This window comes from Caloenas nicobarica, chromosome 1 (genome assembly GCF_036013445.1).
Source record: "Caloenas nicobarica isolate bCalNic1 chromosome 1, bCalNic1.hap1, whole genome shotgun sequence".
Classification (NCBI taxonomy): Eukaryota; Metazoa; Chordata; class Aves; order Columbiformes; family Columbidae; genus Caloenas; species Caloenas nicobarica.
In genome coordinates this window covers 159,764,942-159,791,308 of record NC_088245.1, presented here as the reverse complement: position 1 = coordinate 159,791,308, position 26,367 = coordinate 159,764,942, and the positions used below count along the sequence as shown (strand labels likewise).

The 26,367-nt window shown below is 36.2% G+C and overlaps 1 protein-coding gene across 6 annotated transcripts in view; it reads right to left on the bottom strand.

The window, feature by feature from the left end:
- Window positions 1–2,056: 2,056 nt before the first annotated feature.
- Window positions 2,057–26,367, bottom strand: part of DOCK9 (dedicator of cytokinesis 9) — a 127,739-nt gene continuing 103,428 nt past the window's right edge. For all 6 annotated transcript variants that reach the window (XM_065649525.1, XM_065649534.1, XM_065649550.1 and 3 more), the window contains exons 40-53: window positions 23,468–23,605; window positions 22,976–23,158; window positions 22,187–22,300; window positions 21,833–22,048; window positions 20,039–20,096; window positions 19,311–19,417; window positions 14,826–14,948; window positions 14,367–14,480; window positions 12,713–12,859; window positions 10,342–10,552; window positions 8,647–8,837; window positions 7,273–7,373; window positions 6,938–7,076; window positions 2,057–3,280 (exon numbers count right to left, since the gene is read on the bottom strand). In XM_065649525.1, the coding sequence (XP_065505597.1) occupies window positions 3,158–3,280; window positions 6,938–7,076; window positions 7,273–7,373; window positions 8,647–8,837; window positions 10,342–10,552; window positions 12,713–12,859; window positions 14,367–14,480; window positions 14,826–14,948; window positions 19,311–19,417; window positions 20,039–20,096; window positions 21,833–22,048; window positions 22,187–22,300; window positions 22,976–23,158; window positions 23,468–23,605 (1,965 nt within the window). In that variant the 3' untranslated portion in view covers window positions 2,057–3,157. The remainder of the gene's footprint in view (window positions 3,281–6,937; window positions 7,077–7,272; window positions 7,374–8,646; window positions 8,838–10,341; window positions 10,553–12,712; window positions 12,860–14,366; window positions 14,481–14,825; window positions 14,949–19,310; window positions 19,418–20,038; window positions 20,097–21,832; window positions 22,049–22,186; window positions 22,301–22,975; window positions 23,159–23,467; window positions 23,606–26,367) is intronic.

Genomic DNA, 26,367 nt, shown 5'->3' with positions numbered 1-26,367 from the left:
AGGAGTAGTTTGGTTACCCAAGGATGTTCAAGATACTGAAGAGTTATTGTAAAAAGGGAGAAAATGTCTATGCCGCAGGGGTAATTGCTAATTGTCTTCATGAGATGGTTCTTGAAGTAAAAGGAAGGCAACAACGTGGGGTCCAGATACCAGATTAGGCTCAAGGCCAATGTTTTTATCGTAGTTCTCCCAGGCGAAACACAACCAAGTGCTACACTGCACAGCAAATGGCAAAAGTCAAATACAGCCTTTAACAAGCTCTCAAATTTGATGTACGGCAATAAAAGGGGAGCATGGCATTGATCAGATAAACCAGTGCCAAGAACAAGTAAATCAACATTGCAACCAACAACTGTGGAACATAATAATTATTAAGTTCCCTCTTACATATGGAGGTCAAATCTGTTATCTCAAACCCTTCAAGTTCCACACCGGGTGCCAAAAAGGACTGTTGTGGTTTAACTTCACACAGCCACTTGCTCAATGTCCTGCAGCAGGACAGGGAGAGAATCAGAAAAGTAAAAGTGAGAAAACTTGTGGCTTAAAATACAGTTTAATAGGTAAAAAACAAACAAACAAAACAACAAAACCCACAAACAAAACCAAAACAAGTGATGCAAAAACCCCGACTGCTCACTGCAAACTTTCTCCACAGTTTAACACTGTGCAAGCCCTGCTCAGCAATAACTAAAACATCCCTGTGTTATCAACACTGTTTTCATCAAATCCAAAACATACAAGCTGCTGTGAAGAAAATTAACTCTATCCTAGCCAAAACCACTACAGAGCCTAAGTCTTTATAAATAAAATAACCCATATTAGATACTTAATTTACATGTTGCAGAAGTAACTGCAGAAAAGGGAGGCTGGTACAGAATGAATTATTCAGGAGGTAAACCCCAACAATTATAGCATTAGAATGTCTAAACCAAAAACAATACATTAGAGAGCATGTTCTCTCATGTAAGTACATCATGTAACTTAATGAAGAATATGTATACTTAAGAGTTGAACACGTGCTCGTCATTACTACTACCCTATGTCAGCTTACATCAACCTTTTGTCAACTACATTTCACTATTTTCCTGAGGCCAACTTTCAGCAGGTAAGCAAAACAGATACACATATATTTAACTGTATATAAATATACATAGATACATATCTAATTATGAATACATACTACATGTACAGGTTGGTTAGCAGATACAACTCTCTCAAATTGAGGTCTCAGTGCAAAATGTGCTGTACAACCATAGGAAACGGTCAGTTCTGCTCCCAGGGCAAAGAGGAAGTTAGAAAAAGTGGGTTAATTACAAGAAGCCACCATGACGTACACGATTTCTATTAATAGATTCCTATAGAAATCTTCCTGAATGGCAAAACAACTTCACAGGATATTTTCTCCTAATAATGAAATACCTTTAGAGACTAACTACATCGATATGTAACAAAGTATTCCTACACGCATTTCCACAAACCAACCAAAAAGGGAAAGCATATAGGGTGGGTTGTTCGTTTGTTTGTGTTTTTTGTTTGGTTTTGCTTTTGGTTTTTTTTAAGGAAAAGAATTTTAAACAAACAGGAAACTCTTTTCTGAAACATAACTGGAAAAAGCAGAGTTATCCAGTATTTCACTGCCAGGATGAGCTGTTTTGGAAAAATCTTTGATGAGTAATGGCAACATATGAGTTTTGTGCTGTACTACAGAAATTGACAGACCTTATGTCATAAGGAAAAGATGATTTTTTACTGTCATTTGATGCAAAGTTTTGAAGACTTCCTAATATTAATCATACTGGTGAATAACAACCTTTAGTTACTGTAACATGCTACTTCAGTCAAATGTGATGGATCCAAAACTGCTGTCTTAACTAATAACCTGAATTCCGTCTATTGACAACGAATATGAAATACACCCTAGAAGTGTCTGCATCTCATACTTAAGCCGCAAAGGCCATTTTTTTTTTATCAAGCTTTCATCTTTCCCCCCGTCTCAGGGACATATCTAAAATAAAAACCAGATCACACAGTGAGAAAAGTAACTATTTTTTTCCTTTTAATATAGATGTAGTACAGAATGTTTAATTACAGCAGGACAGTGCTTCCAGTTAAATAAAATTAAAAACCTTTATTCTCCCCAAATATAAAATTACTAAATTAATGTCTTAAAAGAATAAGGATATGGAAAAAGCTTTAAATTATACCACCATTTACCACAGTAACCATGACCACCAATTACATACTCCATTGCTTTGGCAAAAAAGTTTTTTTCTTTTAATAACTGCATATAAACCTAACATAGCAAAGACTGTATACATCTTTATATTGCACTTATTTATATACAGGAATAAAGGAACTGTAAATTCTGCATATACTTGGAATGAGCAAATTTTCACAATAAACTGAAAGCAGAAGGATAAAAGCTGGTATGAATATTAAAAAATGCTTAGAAATGTAATACATTTATGTACAGACTGTATGGACTGTATTAACAAACAATATGTACATAACAATTTACTACTATTGATATTTTAGTATAGCTCAGTGTTCATTAATACAGACCTTTGGTTGTATTCAGTTGTTTAATAAGATCTAAGCTCACTACCTCCAAAATGCAACGAGGTATAAAATAAAGCACAACAATTTGCCAAATGGTACAAAAACTACTATTGTCAGTTCATTAAACCCAAAAAACTAGTGTCTCTGTCTAGCCCCAAAATAGTTCTTGTACTTGGAATCAATCTCTATGTGCCATACACAAAAAGAACACCTGAATGTTACATATCTGCAAAAGTACATCCCACAACACTTTTTTGTAATGTGCAATTCATTTTAATAATACTTTCTAATGAAAAAGAGAAATTAACTTCAACTTTGTAATTTTCCAACACACACTTCCGCAAGGACATTGTCAATAGTTTTAAGTGTTACCAGCAAAGTTAAAAAATATATGTGCACCTCCCTTACTCTAAAAGACTATTACCAGTAACTGCTATTTGCTAAGTGTGCTCAGACATTCATATGAATTATGCAGCTTGCACGTGCCCAACATTTAGCTTCAAAATCATCCTGAGTTTGCACACAAAGAAGCAAATCCACATACTCAAAAAACCCCCACCCCAAAACCAAAAAAAACATACTTTCCTTTGCAAAACAATCATGCAACTGAAGAAGAACTGGGCATCCCATGAACTGTTGTGCTTGTTGGAGTTCCGCTTATGGCGTTGAAAATGTGTAGCGAGTTAGGCATAACACTGGCCTTTTCTTCAACCGGAGTAATCTTAAAATGGAAAACACGCATTTACCAAAATGTTACAAAACAACACAAGCATTTATAAAACGGCTAACCAATTTCATTATGTGCTGCTTATCGACCTTCCAGTACTTTCTCAAATGCATAGAACTTCTTTTTGAGGACAGTTACTCTTTTCAGACATCCTCTACTAGATCTAGGAGGGCTGCGGTTATTTCTCCAACATCAGCTCTCCTAACTTAGGTATTACGCTGTCCTCCCATGAGGAAGCGTGGATAGCTTCTGTCACTTCTCTTGTTAACTTTCGAAAGGAGTTTCACAATAACAGGCTTTCTTTTTGCACCGTGCCCCCCCCCGCTCTTTTTTTTTTTTTTTTTTGACTTAGAGGTATGATTTGAGCATTTCTTATCAAAAGCTTATGGAAGCACCAAAAGGACTTCATTCTTAACAGCTATAAATTTAGCGATGCTAAGATTAGAAATACTGGGGGGAGGAAAAAAAAAGGAATGATATAAAGATGAGACAAACTAAGTGCAGAAGTAAAGAAAGCTAATTACCATCCCATCTGATCATATTGGTAAGCAGCACAGGAGAAAAAAGAAAAATCTGTTAAGATTCTTGTCCATATTTTTCATAACAAATTTTTTGCAGTTGTTTAAAACCCACACTATTATAAGACAAGTAATAGTTTCTTCAATGACATTAGAACAAACATTGTGAGAAGCTCTTTCTCCAAGTACAGCAATAGGCGGGCACATAAAGGTGATATTTTTTAAGTTTTCAGTGAAGAGTTTCATGACTCTAAACCTTCAAGGGAACTGATCAATCTAATTAAAAACCACAAACCAACCAAAAAAACTGAACAACTAAACAAAAAACCCAAACCAGCAACACCAAAGAACAACCACATACCGAAAAACCCCAACCACCCAACAACATAGCATTTTAATTATTTACAGCTAATTACGTTTGTATAAAAAGAACACAGTGGCAGGTTAAGAGCACACTCTACTGCAGTCAGTGCTGTACTTTCATATTCTGTTCACACTATCTTATAGGTATCAGCTCTTTGCCCCTTCTTCTTTTGGTTTACTTGCAGACAATGTGATTTACTCCTGAAGTTTCAGCCACTACTTGCTTTTTCTTATCATCAGTCTTTGGAAACTCACACACATGAGCATTTTTTAAACACATGTATCTTGCATTGAGTTCAAAGTATTTTTTCTTGTGTACGAGCTGTCATTATATCCTTTAATATTCCACTGATGTAGGGAAAACACAAATCTTTCATTTATTATCATTAAATTATTTGACCAAAACATTTTTCTCTCTTTTCCAAAAGTCTTTTGTACAGCTGTCTCATTCCTCCATGCACTTTATCTTAATCAGCGGCCCAGTCAGTTATCCCCCTTTCAAAAACCCTCCACTGCTTTCTGCTTTTCAATATATCACACATTGAAATACAGTCAAACTGTCCTGTTTTTGTCAACTAAGCAATCTGTTTTCTTCTTCCAGGGGTCTTTCAAAACTGTTTTCCTCTACACACATATGTAAAACACATTTTTGTGTGGCATTTTTTTGTGTGTGTGGTTTTTGTTTTGTTTGTTTTTTAATTAAAAAACACCACCACGTGGATTCTGACAAAATTATATTACTCCGTACAAACTGCGTTTCACAATATTCTCTGTCATTGGTGGTAAGCTTTTTCCTGTCAGAGTATAACAAAAGAATAAGAGAATGAAAATAAATCCTATGCACCTGCTGTATTCCTGTGCTTCACTGTGACTATATCATAGAACAGAACTACTCCTAGCACAGTACCTGAGAAAATCACATCAGGAAATAATGGCGAGCAAGAAAGCATGTGAAGTGAACTTCAGACACTTGACTGGCTTTTGAACAGAAAAAAATTGCCATGAAAGTTTTGGATACTATCTAAGCAAGGGTAGAATAAAGGTAAATTTTTCTTAGATAAGCCCATGGATAAGCTGTTATATCAGCAAGCTGATTAGCTTTTTGAGCAAGTATTTCTTGGATGATAATAGAGTAATTTAGAGATGACAAAAATTACTAAATGGGAAAATTCACTGTACATCTAAAGGATGCAATCCTGAGAAAACCTGGAAGATTAACAGATCATTTAAATGTCAGCTAGACTGAATGCCTCAGGTAGGTCTCAAGTTTGATTTTTCCTGTATAATTTGATTTCTGAGTAACACCTATAATTTTTGTATGGACAAGAGAAATTCAGAGCTCCTCTTTATATCAAGTGGTTATCTAGACCAGGATGCATTGGTTCCTAGACTAAGATAAGTTGCTGTTATGGTCATACATCTAAGAAAGTCTCATAGACACGTGTATTTGTAAGGTAAAATATTATCAGAAAACACAGGTATTTATTGCGGTCCAGAAAAACAAGTCTTGAGGGTTAAGAACTATGAGCCACTCTACCACTCTGGGAAAAGATGATACAAATACAAGTGGATGAATAAAAGGAATCTGAAGTGATGAATATGATGAATAAAAATGTCAAGAAGTCAAGGATCAAGCATGAATCTTCAGCCTTTCCCGTCCTCCTGGAAATAATATCCTTGCCTCTGAAGTCAGGAGACATTTCTACCATGGATCCCAGATACAAGGTCCTACATCTCACTCCATGAGAGTTCTGGTTTTCCTTCTCCCATATCTACAGTTTCTCTTGAGTGGATTCCCCTCAAGAAAATGTATCTTGAAAGACGTTTAACTCTTTCTTGCAAGAGTAAGGGCTAAGCTTGCACATCAAATCCCCCTACAGTTACTAGGAAGTATAGACTTAAATGAGCTTTTTGAGTCACTGAAAAGAAACCGCTGTAACTACAGATATGAAGAAAAAATGACATATATATTCATGTCATTAAATTTGTCTGATCTTTACTGTAGTGTTCTTCTCCTACAGAAAAACAGGCTGTTGCCAACCGGATTTACTTTCTTAAAATTATAGAATCGTTTCGGTTGGAACAGACCCTCAGGATCATTGAGTCCAACCACAACCTAACTGCAGCACTAAACCATCTCCCTAAGAACCTCGTCTAAATGCCTTTTAAACCCCTCCAGGGATGGTGACTCCACCACTTCCCTGGGCAGCCTGTTCCCATGACTGACAACCCTTTCCGTGAAGAATTTTTTCCTGATATCCAATCTGAACCTCTCCTGGTGCAACTTGAGGCCATTTCCTCTCATCTTATCACTTGTTACTTGGGAGAAGAGACCAACCCCCTCCATGCTACAACCTCCTTTCAGGTGGTTGCAGACAGCGATCAGGTCTCCCCTCAGCCTCCTTTTCTCCAGGCTGAACAGCCCCAGTTCCCTCAGCCGCTCCTCACCAGACTTGTGCTCCAGGCCCCTCATCAGCTTCACCTGCACTCTCTTAATCAGGAGGACTTAATTCTGAAGGCCAAGAAAGCACTTGCAGAAAATTCACAAACATAAAAAAAAATGATGAAGTTCTTAAATTCCATGATATGCTTATACTCCAACAGAAAAACATACAAACAAAAAACCCCAACCAAAACAAAACACCAACCAAACCAAAAACCCCCCAAACCCAGTCCTTCTGTCTAAAGCATTACATGTACTTTTCCTAGTGGCTTCACATTACAGCTACATTCTGAATGCTGGTATGTATAATTTAATTTCAGCACATACTTGCTCATGCATTATTTCAGAAAGCTCTTTTGCCATTTCTCTGTAGTTGGCCTTCATTTCTTCTTGATATTCCAACTGATCTTCCTTTATAAGTCGTTCATTTACACCCAGAGCATGCCCACAAGCTTCAACAAATTGCCTGATTTAGACAAAATAATGAAAGAAGATCACAATCAGGAATACAAAATCCAAAAGATTAATTCAAAGTGACAGCTTAAAAGTATGCTTTTAATGCAGTCAGAACATTATAAGATTTAAAAGTTAAAAAAACCCACAAACCTTATGATATCAGTCCTGAAAATAAAAGTAGTATTTCTTTTTCCTGAAAAACATACCTAAAAACTTCCTTTAGTAGCTTTACTTTATTGTCTGGATATCTTTTGGTGTTTGTGTCATCTAAGAAAGCTCTTGCGTATGCTAACGGACCAGCATTAACCTAAAAAGAACAAGAATTACAAGATTAAGTCAGTTCTCAGACATGTTGTCATTGCTTACAGGTACTACAGGTGTCTGCCTGATTTGCTTTTCTTAGGAGAACACACTGATTTCAAAAAAGCTGGATCTATTTCAAAAGAAAACTGCTGGAGTTGGAACATAAGAGCAGGAGAGGTTTCTGCAGCGCTCTGTATGAACCCGTCCTGGCACAAAGAAACCATTTCAATGATGTGGCAAAGTAACGGCCGATATTGCAAATTTGTCATCTCTGTTCATGAAATTAGGGTGGGAAAATGAGGAACATAGGCTGAATTCTTCTACTGCTTTATCTGCTTATCTATTGCAAACACTCTTCCAAGCTGAAAATTCTGCAATAATTAGCAGAAATTTAATTGCGCTGTTGTGGCAGCTACATGAAACTAATGATAAAATGCTGTTAAATGATTTCTGACTCATCCCTGTTATTCTTTTATATTAACAGTAACAGCCCCTCCTTTCTCATCCTAAATCCTAGCTTGACAACTTGCTGATTCTGGAACCTTGGTTGGGTTTTGGTGTTCGGTGGTGGTGTTTTGGGTTTGTGTGTATTTGTTTTTTCTCTTCGACATGACAACAGTTCATTTTAGATGACTGTGTTTACCGTTCCTTTGATTTGAATCAGCTAAAAATAACAGACTAGAACTTTTGTCATTGCATTCTTAAGACCCTTACCATATTGGACTTGTACATGCTACAACTGCTTTATTTACCCTATTGTGGTGAATCTGATGGTTTCTTTATACATTCAGTTCTTGCTTCCCCTAGGCAAAACTGAATATTGCACAGTGAGATTTTCTGCTATTAACCTCCTCCTATATTTTGCCACTCCCTCTTCATCTCCCTTGGGATCTTACCAAAATACAAAAGCAATAATGACGATGTGTGAGCAGACCTACATCTAGGCAAAATATGTTAATTCCCCCTCATATGGGAAGTCACAATTTTATTGTGATTTCAACTTTAAACCAAAACCTGGTGAGGCTCAGACCACCACAGATTCCAGAGATGAATCTTAATCCTTTCATGTAACTGCCCGTGATCGGTGTTTTATCATACTTTTTATTATGCTTTAGTTGCTTTTCCTGTTCTCGTAATAACTGCAAATAGGGAGCATACTTCTTATTTGGGACATTCTTGAAGATACAGAATAGAAACTAATGATAAAATGCTAATTATATGAGTTTTCAGGGACAGAAGCGAGCAAAAGAGCTGAATAGCAAAATCTGTGGTCTTACCTGAACGCTGACACTTCCTTGTAGCTTCAGTTGCAATTTGATCATATCAACTTCAGCTGAAGAGCAAAGCTGCCGAAGTTCTGCAACTTTTTTACTCATTTCATCAATGGCTACTTCAATTGGGTTTAAATCAGTATGGTGCTGGTACATTACTGGAATGCGCTTTTTCACATATGGGAAACAATGTATAGCTATAGACAGAAACAAGTTTAATATAGTCAGAAATGGGTTTGTATAAGGTGCTAAAATTTCATTTTGACATAATTAGTTGCTCTATTTAATAGCATATTCTATAACTAGAAATACTACCAGATATACAGGGGAACAAAATATTGAAAATGTATATATGCACACAAAGAAATTGACAAAGAAAGATCGTTGTCATTAGCGCTACTAATAATAACCAAGAAATAAACCACTGGAACTTAATTCACATGAGAACTGTAAAAAAACTGCTTATCACCCACATATCTCTAAGAGGAGAAGAATTAAAAATAGTGAGGCTATATTTTCTATTTCCCCACAAGTATTAGCTATGGACAACTGATATTATATTTAAGTTGTTTTTACCACTATATTAAGATGGTGATGTGGAAGCTCACACTTAATAGAGACAAAACACATAATAGTCTTTTTCTAAGAACAAGGAAAACTAGACTCCACATTCACAAGTCTTGAGGCTTAAGGAAAAAATACAAATAAATTATTCGAGGATTACCCTTTGAAGAAATCAATCTGAAAGGCTAGTTTTCACTAAAAGTATGAAAAGTATTTTAGCTGATAGCTATAAAGGACTTTCAGTAGGTGAAATGGAAAAGCCTGTACGGACCAGAATTAGACCATTTGAGTTAATGCTCAAACTTCCAGTCAAGGCCCAGCTTGTTATTTCACAAATTCAGATTTACATGTTATACAGAAATATCACCAAATGCACCATAACAATTATCTTGTTTAAAAGTGTAATAAAATGTTTTGTATCGCTGAGCTAAATATATTCAAAGTTTGAGCCTATGGAGAGACAGATGGACACTCTTTCCTTCTAAAGCTAAAAAATGAGAAACTAATGCACAGTGGTTAGTCCAAAGCCACAACGAACAGAGGCTGGAAATAAAACCAGAAGCTGCCTTCAGGCTCTCTTAGCTGCTTTTAGCCAAAAGAACCGATACCGAATGTAACATGTCCAAATACTGAAAGAATGCTGAAAACCCCCATACCCAAACCAGCAAACATAATACCACTGCTCTTCAGTGTTTTATAGCAAAGAGATGCAAGCACAAGGAAGGGTGAAGGGAGAGATGCAGACATTCCATTATTAAAAAACAAAACAAAATTACTTAAAAGCGAAGGGTAGTTAGAACATAGCCAAATATGAGATTTTACTCTCTTTTTCCAATACTTAGGGGTTAAGAAACCACACAATGATATACATATTCTCAGACAGTCCTTTATAAGTGTTTACATATCACATTTTAGAATATGATTTTCAAGTATGTACTAATCTTCAAAGGTTGTTTTGTCTAACAGTATTTTGGTAAACTTTGCAATTCTTGTCACCTCTAACAGTCATGTTTGAAATCTTCTAGAAGATTTTTTCCTGACAAAATATACGACATATAGAAAAACCTAGTATCAAGAATTAACTATAAAAACAGAAGACCAGTTTTCTTCTAAATGAAATTTCCATTCAATCAGTACCTGTCAAAATAGTCCGTCGCTTACACTGTTCTTCTACTCCTCCTTGTCTTTTGCCAGCTTGAGTAAAAGGCATCTCAAACATAAAGCGACGAATGTTATGAGTCCTTTCAAAATCTGTTTTTCTTTCTTGCAACTCTTTTTCTTCAAAGTATGGAATTACATGTGTAACTTGAATATATGCATATTTTGAATCTAAATCCTTAGGATTTACCTTTAAAACATAACAACAACAACAACAGCTACATTGTGAATTAAGTGGATTTAATTGTAATCACACAATTTTCAGAAATTAAATTTGGTCTCTTAACTTGTAAATTACTGAAAACACAGGAAACATTAATGCTCTCATAGGGCTTCTCGGCACTCAGTTTCTAACTATTAGGGAGATAACACAGCTAGATGCATTACAACATATTGTGGGTTTTGTGGTTTTGTTTTTTTTGGTTGGTTGGTTGGTTTTTAAAAACACTCCTTATCAATAATTGCTATAAGCAGAACTGCAAGCAAAAACATAATACAGTTATACTCATGATGAACACTGGAAGGCACAGATATAGAAAACCCAGAAAAAAATACTTGTCCTCCATGGCAGCTGATACAATACTAGACTGGCGATCAAAAATTGCTAGTGATAAAAAAGTAAATAATTAGAAATAAGCCCCTACATTGTAAATAGTTCAGATATCATCATCAGAAGGCACTTCTTCCAACACATCTGTCTCAGGTCTGACACCCTATGAGGGTCTCAAAGAACATACTGATGCAGGGCAAATTGAAGGCTTCACTATTCAGTTCATTTTGTTTCTAGAACTGGATGAGTAAGAGCCTCATGGACCGGCAGATCTTTAATTTTGTAAAAGCAGCAACTAGTCCCCAGTACCAACAGATAAGGCCTCCTAAGACTTTGCCCAACCAGGTCCCTAAATGGACCAAGGTAGGGTTTTTTTTGTTGTAAATTCTCCCAACCATGGGATAAAGAGGGCAACCTAAACCTGTGCATCTTTCTAAGAGTTGTTACCTACCATTCTAGTCCCACAACAAATACTCATGTCTGCCTGTCTCTGAGCCGTTTCACTTCTGTAAAGTAAGTGGGGAAAAAAACCAATGCAAATACACACATGAAGCCATCAGGTATGTCCTGGAGCAAACTGGAAACAGAGCTAGGGTCTCCCTGCTGTTACTCATTTTTATTGGAACATGCTGCTTGATATTTTTTTTTTTTTTTAAAAATCTGGAATGTTTTCAAGATTATTGGGCTGGAACTTAAGTGGTAATTTACGTACTCATCCTGATACAGCTGACATAAAATGTTCCCTATAAATGCTGACAAACACGTGCATTATAATTAATTGTAAAAAAATCAAAAGATTATACTGGAAGAGCTGTGAAAAACTGAGATTACAATATGAATCTCTTGCCTGCCATGGCATGAAATCTAGTCCTTGCATAAGTCCTCCTCTCCTTTTAAAGTTCCAATACTGAAAAGTCCACCATTACTGCAATTTCAGGCTGAGAAGCACAGAATTTGTGATCTTACTGGCAGAATCAAGGAACAGAAGAGACATGAAATTACAATGGGATAAAATCACCATAAAGTCTAAATCCTAACAGAAGTTAAAAATTGGCTGAGGAAGGGAACAAAATCCTGTGTAACCTCATCTAGGTGTTCCTGCTCCAGTGAGCGGATTGGACTAGATGATCTTTTGAGGTCCCTTCCAATCCCTGACATTCTGTGGTTTTGTGATAGCCAAGCAGGGAGGCATCTTGTGCAGTGCATGTTCTCAGCATACGGGATGCTGTAGCCCTCTTTGGTTCACCAGTTTATAAAGGAAAGCATTTCCTATGACAAATCTAGATTTAACCAGATGACTTTGTGTGAGCATTTTTTTTAAAGTGTTTTTAAAATTGAACAGGCTCAGAGACATAAGCAAATGACAACAAGAGCACCTGGTACAGAATTACAATGTTATTTATATATGGCACTTTTCTCAGAAGACGGGGCCATTTCTTAATTCAGAAGAGAGTTTGGGCTCTGCTCTGCTCTCAAGGTGCAGAAAAGCAAAAAGCTTCCAAAGAATGACTGTGCATGAAATGGCAAGAAATATAGCTAAAGATAACACGGGATATGACCATAATCCAAACTTGTTTTAAGATACAATTATTATATTAAGAGGTGACACTATGGAAAGTAAGCTTTTTGGTTGTTCTTAAAGGTAAACTTGATAGATGATATTTCTCTCAGGCCCTTCAACCAGCAGAGTTTTTAGACACATATGTTTTGTATTAAAAGAGTAACGGACAGTGATCCTACAGTATTTCAAGTGGACTAGTGGAAGCAAAATATTCAAATTTTTCAGAATAAAGAACATACTTTGCCAGAATCCTGAATCATTTTGACATTTTCAGATCCAAATTTGTCAGAGTAGAGTTTTTGTAGTCTTTGGGAAATTTCTGAGAGAGGTGTGAGTTTGGGCTCTTTATAGATATATTCCTTTCCATCTTCATCCTCAAAGAATCCCTGTAAAAAACCAAAGTAATCAAAACCTTGAGAAAAAAAGCACACAGGGCAATGATTAAGATGAATGTAATGTGTGTGGTTCAAAGCAAATATAAACATTTAACATCAGGATTCAAGCAAATGTAAATAAAGAGAAATCAAAATCTAAATAAAAAAGGTTTCCTAAGAGGATTAAAAAAAATAAAGACAGAAAAATGTAATTATGTACTATAGAATGAGTGAAATATAATGGAAACACACAGTTAAAATTTTAAAGGTTTGTTGTAATTTGATGGTGTGCCAAGCCTTTGAGATAACTTTTCTTCACTTTTATTTAAAAGTGAACTTTTTGCACTGTTTCACTTGCCAAAACAGAATTTTTGTTGCTCAACAGGACTAGCCGATTTACAAATGAGTATTGGCAATGGTTTACACAAAAATAATCTGAGAAAATTCTTTATGTAGTAATAAAAAAATTACAGAAAATTAATTTATAGAAAAAATAATCTTAATTTTATGTTCTTCTATATTGGTATATACTTCTTTACTTTTATTACATAAAGCGTTTGGTTTAAAACCATAACTAAATGTAATATAGAGCACATGGAAAGTGAAACAGGTCATTGGTCTAAAACAACAAGCCATGTCTGACTTCATATTTGAAATCAGAAAATAAATATTTTTGTCATAAACGCAACAGACAAAATAGAAAAGCACAACATATCATGTATAAACACAGGCTAGATTGACAAAAATATCCACATCAAACTAAGGTGAAATGCAGTAATTTTTACTGCATTGCTTGCTTTGTCAGCGGTTACTGTAATTACCTCAACATCTGTTTCACTGTCTGTAAACTGGTATTGCTATAAAGTTATAAAAGACAACAGAATACATGTGAAGTTATACTGCTCAGAGTATTTTACAATTCTCCATGCTCAGCTGAACAATTAGCAACTGGGCTATGCACATAGAAAGTGTATTACTTGACACTACTTGCGTGATACCGAACTGATACAGATGCATTCTAGACGTATATTAGAAGATGTGAAGCTGTCCAACACACAGCCAGCACTTCTGTTCAAAGCATGCAATACTGATGCAGAGAAGAGAGTGATTTGCTCTCTAAATGGAATTTAATGTTATTTTTTGAATTGCAATGGCTATTGACGCATACCGATCTAAGAAGCAGCCTTGCAAACCACATCGTAGCACTACAGATGTTAAGTCAATACATTGCTATGAACTGACATTATAGAAAACTTACCGCTGCCTTAAGGTAGTAAACAAAAGAAGAAAAAGAAAAAAAAAGCAAAAAATTTACTGAGGAAAATAAGGAAGAACTGCATTGGAATCGATAAATGTTTTAAACTAAATTATCACTGATGTTTGTTTCTTACGGACCACATTTCTTGTGCTTTTTATGTCATGGTATCAATATAGATGATGAAATATTATTTCTTGTAAAATAAATTCAGATTTTTCTTACTTCACAGAGCAGACATATGAAAGTTAAATAAATACTCACCTGTCCAAAGAATGCTACCCTGAAATAAGTTCCCAGCAGCCTCTTGCCTGTATGCATAACTTCTGTTACTTTACTATATGCTCGATGAAGAGTGTCATATAAATGAGCAAGCCTCTAAAAATAAAAGAAAACAATAATGGGGTAAAAATAACATAGAACTTTCCCGTCTTAAAACAACAATGAATGATATCCTTGTAGTTAATAACCAAAAAGATTGTTTCATTGAACAGTAGTAATAGGTTTAGCACTTGTATCAGAATGTCAATATGCAAGATTAATTTTTAGTTATTTATATTTAAAGAAAAACATTTTGAATTATTTAAAATTAAGCAAAAATTTCAACACATTGATATTTCAGTTACAATTTTAATACTGTTGTTCTGTTATGTGCTATGTGTCATGCAGTTAGACTAGAAAAAGTGGGATTTTTTTTCTTGCTCATATTTACTTATTTAGTACCTCAAAATCTCTCCGTTTTTCATAAATGGGAATGATAAGTTTATATATGTCAGCAATGAGTTCATAGCGTTCTGCCTTCCAGAGTCCATCAGCACACTGCTCCAACAATTCCATCAGCACATCCTAGATTTGGATATACGTTTGAAAAAGTAAAATTCAGTGCTCACGAAAAGCATGGCAAATAATTACACCGAAGTTCTTCCCAATAAAAAGAGAGATCTTGCCTCAAAACAAAATTATCTACACATAGTTATTTGAATTATTGTGGCAATAAAAAATTGCTAAAAGGAAACAAAGCAGAATAGCCTGAGTGTACTCTTTGTATTTACCAGGAAGAGCGTTTTTCTTTTAGATACTCCTGACTTCTTAAGTCTACAAATGACACCTGTGTAAGAACCCAAACTTGTCTTACCTTGTAACATGTTTTTTCAAAGTGTTGTTCCCTTGGGGTTTTTGGGTTTTGCACAAAGAACATTTATTTTAAAAAGGCAGCTATACACACACTTGACTGTAATGCTTCTGAAGAATACTACCAAATAAATTACATCGACAAGAAAACAAGAAGATACGATAACAAAATCCATACTCAGAAGTAATTATCAAGGTACAAGAGTTGAATTTGGTATACCTGGGTCCAGAATGAAAACACACATAACAATAGTTAGAGAAGCTGAGAAGTCCTGAAGGGTTAAAACAGAGTCACAAATAAGAAACTATCTTGGCTTTGTTGGGTTTGATCCTAATATTCTCGCAGCAACAAGACAGTTATTTAAGATGAAATAATAACTATGGTTACCTGTACATTAAAACAGAAGCATGCATTTTGCATTAGTCATATCATAATGATGAAGTCCATTCCTCCAGTTTGTTATACTACTTTATTTTCCACAGATTTAATTTCTACTTCAATAAGTGCAACAAAACTAAGATAACATTATTACTTTGCTGTATTTTTCATAAATTCAAAATTACCTGGCTAACTACATTAACTCAATTATCACAAAGAATGTTACTGATACTATGGAACAGCTTAGAGCTCCTGTGATGAAGCTGTCATATACATGGTCATCGTTCGAGTGTGACAGAACCACTGTGAAGAAGCCCATTCCCATCCATCTACCCTGAGACATCTCGGTCCTCTTCAAATGGCTGGAGCTCCAAGAGCCTCCACAAGAATCCCAGTCTGAGATTGAGAGGTGTCAGAAGACATGACATTTCTACTTCTTGAGACCTTCTAGTACCACTCTTCCATTGCAGTGGTAAAGCCAGAAAATGGAAATAACTCCTTTTATCCTTAGAAGGGATCCAGTGATACTCTATTTAACTATAAAACCGAGAGCAAAAAAAGACTGAAAAATACTACCCTTATGCTTGTGCTGCAATGGTCCCTAAAACTTCCCCTCCTCTCCTCCAGTCATTATGGGGCTGTACAGGCTCCCCAGTATCTCCATCCTCAGCAACCAGGTGGGGAGAACTGAAAGACCAGTGTCACTGCTGGACCACGAGGACTCTCTGTCCACCACGACAAGAATCTGAACTCAGACACCAGAGGGCAACCAAATGCAGCAAAACAGCAAAATTTTGTTTGCACACAGGAAAAAAAAAACATAAAGAGCAAAAGCTTCACGTGAGAGACCTGACAGGAGAGAGGAAAAGACAACATTTCTGTGCCACCTGTCTCAGTGCTTATCCATCTTCACATTTGTTTTGGTTTGTTTTTTTCCATATATCCAACCAGAGTTCTCCTTGTAACCTCTAAGAATGGCCTCTTACTCCTATTATGCACCTCTTAGAAGAGTCTGGCTCTTCCCCGAACCACCTTAGTAATCTGGACTTTTCCCAGTTTGTTGATATCTCCCTTGACTCTGTGGGGGCAGCAAAACAATTTTTTTTTTTTTTTTCCAACTGGTTAGTTTAAGAAATAAGTCAGGGTAACCCTGGCCTGAGAGAGAATTATTTTAAAGTAAGAATTAAATTGAGAGGGGTTTTTTTTAAAAATCATTTTTTCAAATGAGAAACAACATAAAGTCTTAAGATAAACTTCACTTAATTAGGAAGACTTTATGTAAACTGGAGAATATAAAACATGTTTTGCTCCTTTTAGAAACATGGAGGGATCTCCCTCCAACCCCCCATACTTGTAATTACTCTTTTGGAGATTTAAGTCTACAGTAACTAGCATCCAGGGAGATCTCAAGTTTTAAGAAAGAAATTCCACACGACTCTTGTTACCACATACAGAAAGAATTCCCATCAGAGCACCGTTTTGCTCAGCAGTATTAATGTACAGCTTGAAATAGATGTTTCTGCTTTCTGATTTCTCTACCCAACTGATCTAGCATCTGATTTTTTTTTCTTCTTAGACTAATATAGTTTTGCTTACATAAGAACATAATAAGAAAGCACCTCATATATGAATATGTTCCTATCCACAAAGCAACATGTTTTGAAGTACTTCTGTAAAATACTAGTCATCTTAATTCATCTATGATTTTTAGTCTACTAAAACCAACCAGTTCTTCCCTATTATTACTATTCCTGGGGTGAACTAGAAGTTATCTGAAAAACAGAAACACAGAATCACAGAATGCTAGGGATTGGAAGGGACCTTGAAAGATCATCTAGTCCAATCCCCCTGTTGGAGCAGGAACACCTGGATGAGGTTACACAGGAAGGTGTCCAGGCAGGTTTTGAATGTCTCCAGAGAAGGAGACTCCACAACATCCCTGGGCAGCCTGTTCCAGTGTTCTGTCACCCCCACTGAGAAGAAGTTTCTTCTCATATTTAAGTGGAACCTCCTGTGTTCCAGTTTGTACCCATTGCCCCTTGTCCTATCATTGGTTGTCACCGAGAAGAGCCTGGCTCCATCCTCCTGACACTCACCCTTTACATATTTATAAACATTAATGAGATCGCCCCTCAGTCTCCTCCAAGCTAAAGAGTAACTTTTTCAGTAACTAACTTTTTCAGTAACTAACTTTTTCAGTAACTAACTTTTTCAGTAACTAACTTTTTCAGTAACTAACTTTTTCAGTAACTAACTTTTTCAGTATTTAATGAGCTAGACCACTACACAGTTAAGTTTAAAAAAGGTTGCATGCAGAGAAAAATGAGATTGGGCAACATTTGATCCCTTTGCAAGCTCCATAGACTTATAATTTCACTCTTGGCTTACTTCCATTCCGTGGAAATACTGAGAGATGGAAATAAATTCATGTAGGGTTCAATGACCTAGAAAAAGTAGTGTAGTCTTTTTGCAGGAACTGCCTAACTAGAAAAAATAAAGGCATTCCAATTTACAAAATACAAAAGAATGCAGCTCTGACAAAAGGTTTGTCAGGTAGACACTGACAAGAATTTCTAACTAAAGTTTCCGTCAACTGTAGTCACAAGAAACCCACTTCTTGGCTCACTTAGAGCAGCTTAAGTTCTGCTTTGAATAACATGCTAAATTCCATGCTGGATCAGTGAAATCAGTGATGTAAAGAATATAGCACATAAATAAAAAAAAAATAGCAATCTGCTATTGAATGCCTTTGGAAAGAAAAAGAAGTAATTCCAACTCCGGCCTTCCCAGTGTCACGTCAATAATTTTTGTCTTAAAGCTATAGAGCAAAGCGGTACCAGAACTTAGGAGTAAAACACATGTACCCTAGGCCTAAATCCAGGCTTAAACCACTAAGTCTTTCATCTGCTCCTCCTAAATCCATTCATGCAGCCACAATTTGCACAGTTAAATAATTTTTGTCATACACCTTTGCCATATAAAAACTAAAACATTTCTGTTGTACAATTATGCTTACACACCAGGGATTTTTCCAACACAGCTTGTGCAAGTAGCGGTCTGTCCCTCCCCCACCCATACTGGCAAATACATAGAGTAGACATAGCTCTTCGTGAGAAAGTTATTAATCATCTTTTCATATAGGCTTCTTAATAGTAACATTTGCTGTAGAACCAGCATAAATGGATCAGCAAAGATACAAGGAGTGAAACTTAAGGCAGAAAAACAAACATTGATGCAAGTCTGGTGTCAGTAAGACCAGTTTCATTGTTATGGCATATTTGCTTAGGGAAAATGTAAACCAGCAAAAAGCAGTGAATACATTTTTATGGTTGATGGTGTAGTAATAATCTCAATCCAAGTCAGTTTAAAAACAAAAACCAGGTCTTTTTAACTCTAATAAATAAGCCACATTAGTGTTCATCCTGTCAACTAACTTAAAAACATGTTTTATTTATTTTTATGCCAGTAGTGGTGTTGAGTTGATGTGCTAGTGCTGTATTTAAAATATACATATACAGTAAATTCTCTAAAGCTGGGACAGCTCACAGAAAATTTTATTTTGGTTTTAGGATAAGAATAGCAGCTAAGAAAACAATTATAATATCCATCATATTAGTCAGCCTCCAGATTGAAAGAGAAAACTTTGAAAAATAAACAGCACTTCAATGTGCAATCCTAATACCCATGTGTTTACTTACTTCATTGAAGTGAACATCTTGCATTCCAACATCCTCCATCATTGAAGCCTCTTCATCTATATTAGGTGTGATTACTCTGAAAGCAGTACAACCTTGCCTAAACATCCCTATCATTGAAAAAGGAAAATAGACAAATTCACTTTTCTCCACCAGGATAACATTAGGCCATTTTGTGATGCTGGATAAGGCAGAAGCCATATTTAAATATACTTACCATGAAATTAACAAATAAATAAAAACCACCCAGTCTACCACTGCATGACTAAAACACCAGAGCTCAGATTCCTGTCTAAGTATAAATAGGTTTTAAAAAACACCACAAATGTTAATATCTGGACTCTTACTTACTCAGCATCTAAAAATCTGTATGAATTTATTTTGACTTCTCTGGCAATGCCAGGTTTCCCTATATGCAGTCAGAAACTACTTGTTGCAACAATAATATTCACTGCTAAGTTAGCTTTAGAAAGGGTCTGACTTCAGCTATTAGTAGCTCTTGTGTAAAATTAAAGTTTTTACTTTCCTAAAATTTTTATTTTGATCTGAAATGCTGCCCCTTAGATGTGCAAGTGTGTTCTTAAATATGTGAGTATGCCATGTGGTTAGGTCAGAATCTTTCCTTTGGTGAACACTGAAATGCCTACAACTTCCTCAGAGAAACTACTGCTTTTCCTAAACTATAGTGAAAAAAAACCTCCACACATTACAGTAAGGTTTCAAAATCATACCTTTTCTTGTGAGATATTCTGCAACCAGTGCTGCTACATGGACATAGCACATTGCCGCCTAAAACAGAAATAGTAAAAATCTTACAATTATACTGGAACTGCTAAAAAGAAGGTATACAAGAGCTCTCCCCTGAGATAATTTCTTTGGTTTTTGGTTTTTGCTGCTTTGCAGGAGATGTCCTATAACTAGTGTAAGAATTCTCCACCTCATTTAGGTAAAATAATAGCTGTGCAAGAACACTCAGTTTTCACCAAAGTGTGGACAGCAGGACAGAACAAGAGTGACAATGGATCACAGATTGCAAGGTAAGAATGCCACGATATATTAAAAAGCAGGAAAATATCTTTTGGGGGTGTATTTTAAGTAAGTGTTACATGAAACAAAAGAGCTACTAATTAGTCTATTCAACATCTGATCATTCTTCTGCTAAGCTGTTCTGTCTACCTTTTGGCTTCAGATCAAGAAAAATGTAGGAAAAAAAATGGTGACAGATCCTATGAAAGTAGCAAAAGAAAAAGAGGAGACATCTGACCTATGAATGGAATTTGAAGGAATTTGGTTGGTATAGTCTGGAAAACAGAAGAAAAAGAAGAGGGACAGAGTAGCCTTCAAATATTTGAGATGTTTTATGAAGTTGACACTGATGAGTTTTCTCCACAGAAAGAATAAAAAAGATTCAAGACTCTTCTTTTACTAAAAAGGTTTAGGCTTACAGTAAACTGTTATTCTAACTGTAATTCACAATTGAACAGTTTACATGTGGAGGCTGCAGAACGTCAGGACACTGGAGTTGAAGGAAAAAAGTGTATCTGTCAGAAATTCTCTCCAAGTCATACCTAGTACGGTGTTGGGCTTGGTGATTTACAGACGTCCTCATCTAGCCATACAGTCAAAGACTGTTTTTAAGCAAAAAATGATAAACAGACCTGAAAAGGACTAAACCAGCTTGTTTTTTCAGAGAACAGAAGTTGTTTCCTTCAAAATACAAGCTAATAACAGAGTATTGTATATGCCTTCTGCATTGCTACCATATAGAAAAAAAATTTCAAGTACTAAGATATAAGAAAGACAGCAGGTGTTGTTTCTTGGAGATAGTTACTTGCTGACATGATGCTAAGTTTAACAGACATGTTTATGAAATTCAGTGATGTGATACAACGCGATTTACTTCCAAATGGAACAAACTTTCAGAAAGAGACAAAATTCAAAATTCTGTACGCTGATAAAATACTCGCATCAAGACGTATCAAAATCCCCACTCCCAGCTCTTCCTTTTGCTAGAATTAACTATTTTAAGAGCATGGCAAAATCATATAGCTTTCTTTTTTTCAACAAAAAAATTGCAATTTGTCAATTTTAAGAACATTAGGAGCTTTTTTTAGTAAGTAGTCTGGAATTGAATCAAGCTAATTCTCTAACGGCAACTGGAGAGGAATTCAAGGAGTGGTGTTAAGAGTTTTAGCAACTGATAAAGACATTTTAAAGTAAAAGGTCTGTGTCTTACACGGCTTGCATTGAGCATTCCTGGCTTAGTAGCATGTCAGCTACAGTAGTTAAACATGTACCTTACATTAGTAACCAGAAATCACTTATAAATGTACTTAGGTAGGACAAAAAAACCCAAACTTACCAGTCCTTCAAACTGATCTACTAACAATCCAAAATTTATTAAAAATGCTTACTGTATTACGCACTAACAACTACATATAGTACATTCAGTTTCAAGAAAGATAAGCTTAAGCTTATTACAAAGCTAAAAGAAGCAGTCTGTTTTTTCTTTTTTTTTCTCTTACCTCAGAAAGATCGCCATTTTTAACATGGATCCTTGCCATGCTGTCTAACCACGTCTTCCTTAGTTCAGGTGTACTAGCGTAAGACTTTGCCAAACTGTACTGAAGGTCTACAAGCATTTCGGGATCATTCTCATGCTCCTTCATCTGAGCCGTAGCCATCAGTACTGTACGAATCCGTTTTGTTAAATCCTTAACATCAGAAGGGAATGTAGTGTGCTAAAACATGCAAAAGTTAGGTTAACTACTATATTTTTCTATTTTTTTGCAAAATAAAAGTTGAAATGTAAATGCAAAAGACACTATGAAAGAGTCTTCAAGCATCTTTTGTACCGTATGGAAAGAATAAAAACAGACCTTTATAATTCTGTCGTTGTTGGCACAATTATTGATGATGGAAAGAGACTGCTGAAATCTAGTTCCTCCAATTCCAACAACATCGGCAATTAACTGGCTTACTGAAATAATAACCTTGACAGAAACAAATGTCTTGTTAGTGCATGTTTAATGAAATACCCTTGAGATGTACCTATGAAGCATTTACAAAGGAAGTTTTGTTCTTTTTAATTGAAAGATTATTTCCTTAATTGAAATTATGTTGTGGGTGTGTTGTTTTTTTTTTTTTCCAAAATTACTTGTAAAATAACCTTGCAAGAAAAAACAAGCTCACACAAATTGAATGCAGAAGCATCCTCTGGTCTCAAGACTGATTGCTAGGTGAACTAGCCAGAAGCCATAAATGTAGTAAACTATTGTTTCTGACTTTGTCAGAACAAACAATTTTCTATGTATTTGTTTTATTTTAGTCTTTTAGGTGCTTGTGCTGCATTCTTTTCTTCTTCAGATGCAACAGGGTACACTGTTTAACAATCAAAATGACATCTACAAACCAGAACATTTGCTACTCACACATATGAATTATTCCCTACAAAACACAAGGCCATTGAATTGTATTTCCTAGTACCAAACATACTTTTATTGCCATCTTCTTACTTTTAGAATAGTACCAGCCCTGCTTGAATCAAAAATTTCTTTTATGTCTTTATCTCACAGGGCTTTGCACACTGATATGCAATTGTGCACCTACAAATACAGGCAACACAATATCTAAAAAACACGAAAAAATGAAAAATAAAGTATACTAACTTGCAGATGTGTCCTAACAAAAGACTTCTTCCCTGTGTAATCAAAATTATTTCTCATTAAGAAGTAGAGCAACTGTGAAGCTTCAGTACGAATTGAACTCAATTTGGAATTACAATACTTCAGAATTTCATAGCATAGTGCAGAACACATATCAGCTCTACCTTCGTAAAAGGTAGAAGGAAACTGAGGAAAAAACAGAAAAGAAGTTATTAATCAAAATTAGCTTCAGTTTTTGATAAAATAAGCATGTCAAGAAAAACATTAATATATTCATGTTTCCAAACTGTAGAAAAAAACCAGACAGTTATAGTAGTTCACAACACAAACCGATTTTTACAGCAATTCAAAGGACAATTATTCCACATTGTTGGGATCAGGTCAATCCTTATTCGCCAACTTTAATTTGGGAGTTTGGTTCTTAAACTTTTACATAGTATATTGTTAATTATAGAACTGGATAAGTATTTGAAGATTAATTACTTTAAAACTTACCTTAAAAATAAGAGCCCTTAAAGCAATGAAGACATTTTTCAATGATGTTTCAGACTGATTCTTTTGAAGGAAGCAGAGGTATACATCAAATACTTTCTTCATCAGTGGATTATGCCCATGATCAGTCAATAGTTGATTCTTTAAATTGATAGTGAGAATTTAGAAGTTTTATACAGTGATACGTTTATAGTATTCTAAGAACATACACAGATCATCCAAAAGCAGGAAATTTAAGAAAATAATCTGCATAGTATTACTAAGATGTTTCATAATACAAACACGTGAATTTTAATTTGGTATTTCTAATGGTTCGTTAATCTTTCTTATAAATAAAGTCTTGGCTTCTGAATACTTATAGAACATGATTGTTTTTAACAGCTGTTAGTTAAATCAATTGCTATTAACAGTTGAGAGGCACGCTCAAACTATTAACGCACTTTGGTTACAACTGGCTTTAGAAGTTCCGACACTAATTTTCTTATAGGAGTACCTCTACTACAATGCTCTCAGAAAGACTTCCCTCAAACCAACCCCCCACCCACTCACCATCTTTCATTACTATCCTAGAACTAAAACTGAAAGGGTTCATAAGAATGAAGACGTTAGTTAGTTTTCAGAGTTTTACCTGCATCAGTATTGCAAAGCTCATTCTGAGGCATGCAACACATAGGGTTACTCTTGGTTTCTGTATCACCAACAGCTGCCTTCCATTCAAACTTCTTTTTAAAACCTGATCTCCTTCAATTCGTCTAGCACAGGTACCGGCTGTGCATCTGCTTTTAACAGTTCATATTGCTTCTGTTTTGCCCTGGGGACCTGTTTTCTTCCTTTGTCCACTGAGCATATGCATGAGGTTCCTACAGGACTTGGACAAAACAAGGTGTCTCCTCTTCCAAAACACTCAAAGAGGTTAATCAATGCAGGGGCTGCTCGATCCAGTCCAGGATGTCCAGAACTGAGAGGATCATGTTAAGTACTCCTCCCTCTGACTCCACTGGTCCTCCACCACCACTCTACTAGGTCTTGTGCCTTCTGCAACTCCCCTGGGCACACTCCACTTTGTCCTTGTCATTACTACCAAATGGCAGGCTGTAAGGCAGCTCCATTACTATCTCAATTAAGTTTTAAGGTAATATTAACTCAAATAATCTAGTTTAACTTTTTTTTTTAAAAAAGCTGCTCGAGGCCCAGTATAGTCCTGGGCTCTTGTAGCATGCCTTAAGCTCTCTCAAACATGGAAGAGATGTCTAACTGCAGACATCTCCTATTCATGAAGACACAGAAGAATTTCTTCAGGCTAAAGAATTTCAGTATAGCCCTAGGCATTTTGGATGTTCCTCAGTATTAAAAATTGCAGGGAATTGGTGGAGTCACCATCCCTGGAGGTGTTTCAAAGTTGTAATAGATGATGCTCTTAGGGACATGGTTTAGTGCTAGAGTTAGGTTATGGTTGGGCTTGATGATCTTAAAGGTCTCTTCCAACCAAAAAGATTCTATGATTCCATTAAAAGCCATTCTGATAACGTGACTTGCAGAATACCAACTGCTGTGCAGTGAAGCCACAGGTGGGTTATTTTAGAGGATGCTAGACATAAATGGTTGAATATAAGCCAGTCTATTCGGTCCTACGAAAAAGTTTTATCCCTTGGAACAGTATACGGATCTCTGTAGATGACCCAAACCTTAACACCTAACTGTAAGTTCTAAAGGACTGTATGTAAGGCTTACTACTTCCAGATTTGTAGCAAAATAATGAAATGTTGTCTTACAAACCCCTATCATTATGAGGAAATTGATATAATATCCTTTCTTCAAATGTCCCAGCATCAGAGGTAGGAAGTTCACTAGAACCCCCTAGAGTAGTAGGAATTCACACAGGATCAGTTAAAATTCCACCAAGAAGCAGATATAATTTGAGATTTCCTTGCTGTAATAGACAAGGGAGATCTAGAACCCCACTAGTGAAAGATGATCTTCAGGAAAAAAAATGTTGTCTGGCCTTCTATATAACATGCTAATCATTCCCAAAAGAAGCAGATCGGTATTACTAATCTAGTGGCCTTCTGTAATGGGGTGATCACATCAGTGGACAAGGGAAGAGCTACATATGTCATCTATCTATCTGGACTTCAGTAAGGTCTTCAAAATGGTCCCCCACAGCATTCTTGCCACTAAATTGGAAACATATGGGCTTGGACTGTCAGAAAGATAAGGAATTAGCTGGATGGCTGCATCTAAAGAGTAACACTCAATGGCTCAAAGTGGAAACCAGTGATGAGTAGTGCCCCTCAAGGGTCTGTACTGGGAGCAGTACTATTTAGTACTTTCATCAGTGACATAGACAGTGGGATCGAGTGCACCCTCAGCAAATTTGCTGATGACACCAAGCTGAGTGCTGCAGTTGATTTGGCTGTAGCACACCATCCAGAGTGACCTTCGGTGGCTTGAGAAGTGAACCTTCAGAAAGCTCAAAAAGGCCAAGTGCAAGATCCTGCACTTGGGTCAGGGCAATCTGTAGTATCAGTACAGGCTGGGGGATGAAGGGATTGAGAGCAGCCCTCCCGACAAGGATTTGAGGGTACTGGTGGATGAAAAGACTGTACATGAGCCAGCAATGTGCACTTGCATCCCAGAAGGCCAATTGTATCCTGGGCTGCATCAAAAGGAACGTGGCCAGCAGGCTGAGGGAGGTGATTCTGCCCCACTTGCTGTACTGCATCCAGCTCTCGGGTCCCCAATACGTGAAAGACACAGACATGTTAGAGTAGGTCCACAGGAGAGTTACGAAAACAGTCAGAGGGTTCCAACACCTCTCCTGTGAAGAAAGGCTGAGAGAGTTGGGGTTGTTTAGCCTGGAGAAGTAGAGGCTCCAAGCAGAATTTATTGCGGCCTTTCAGTAT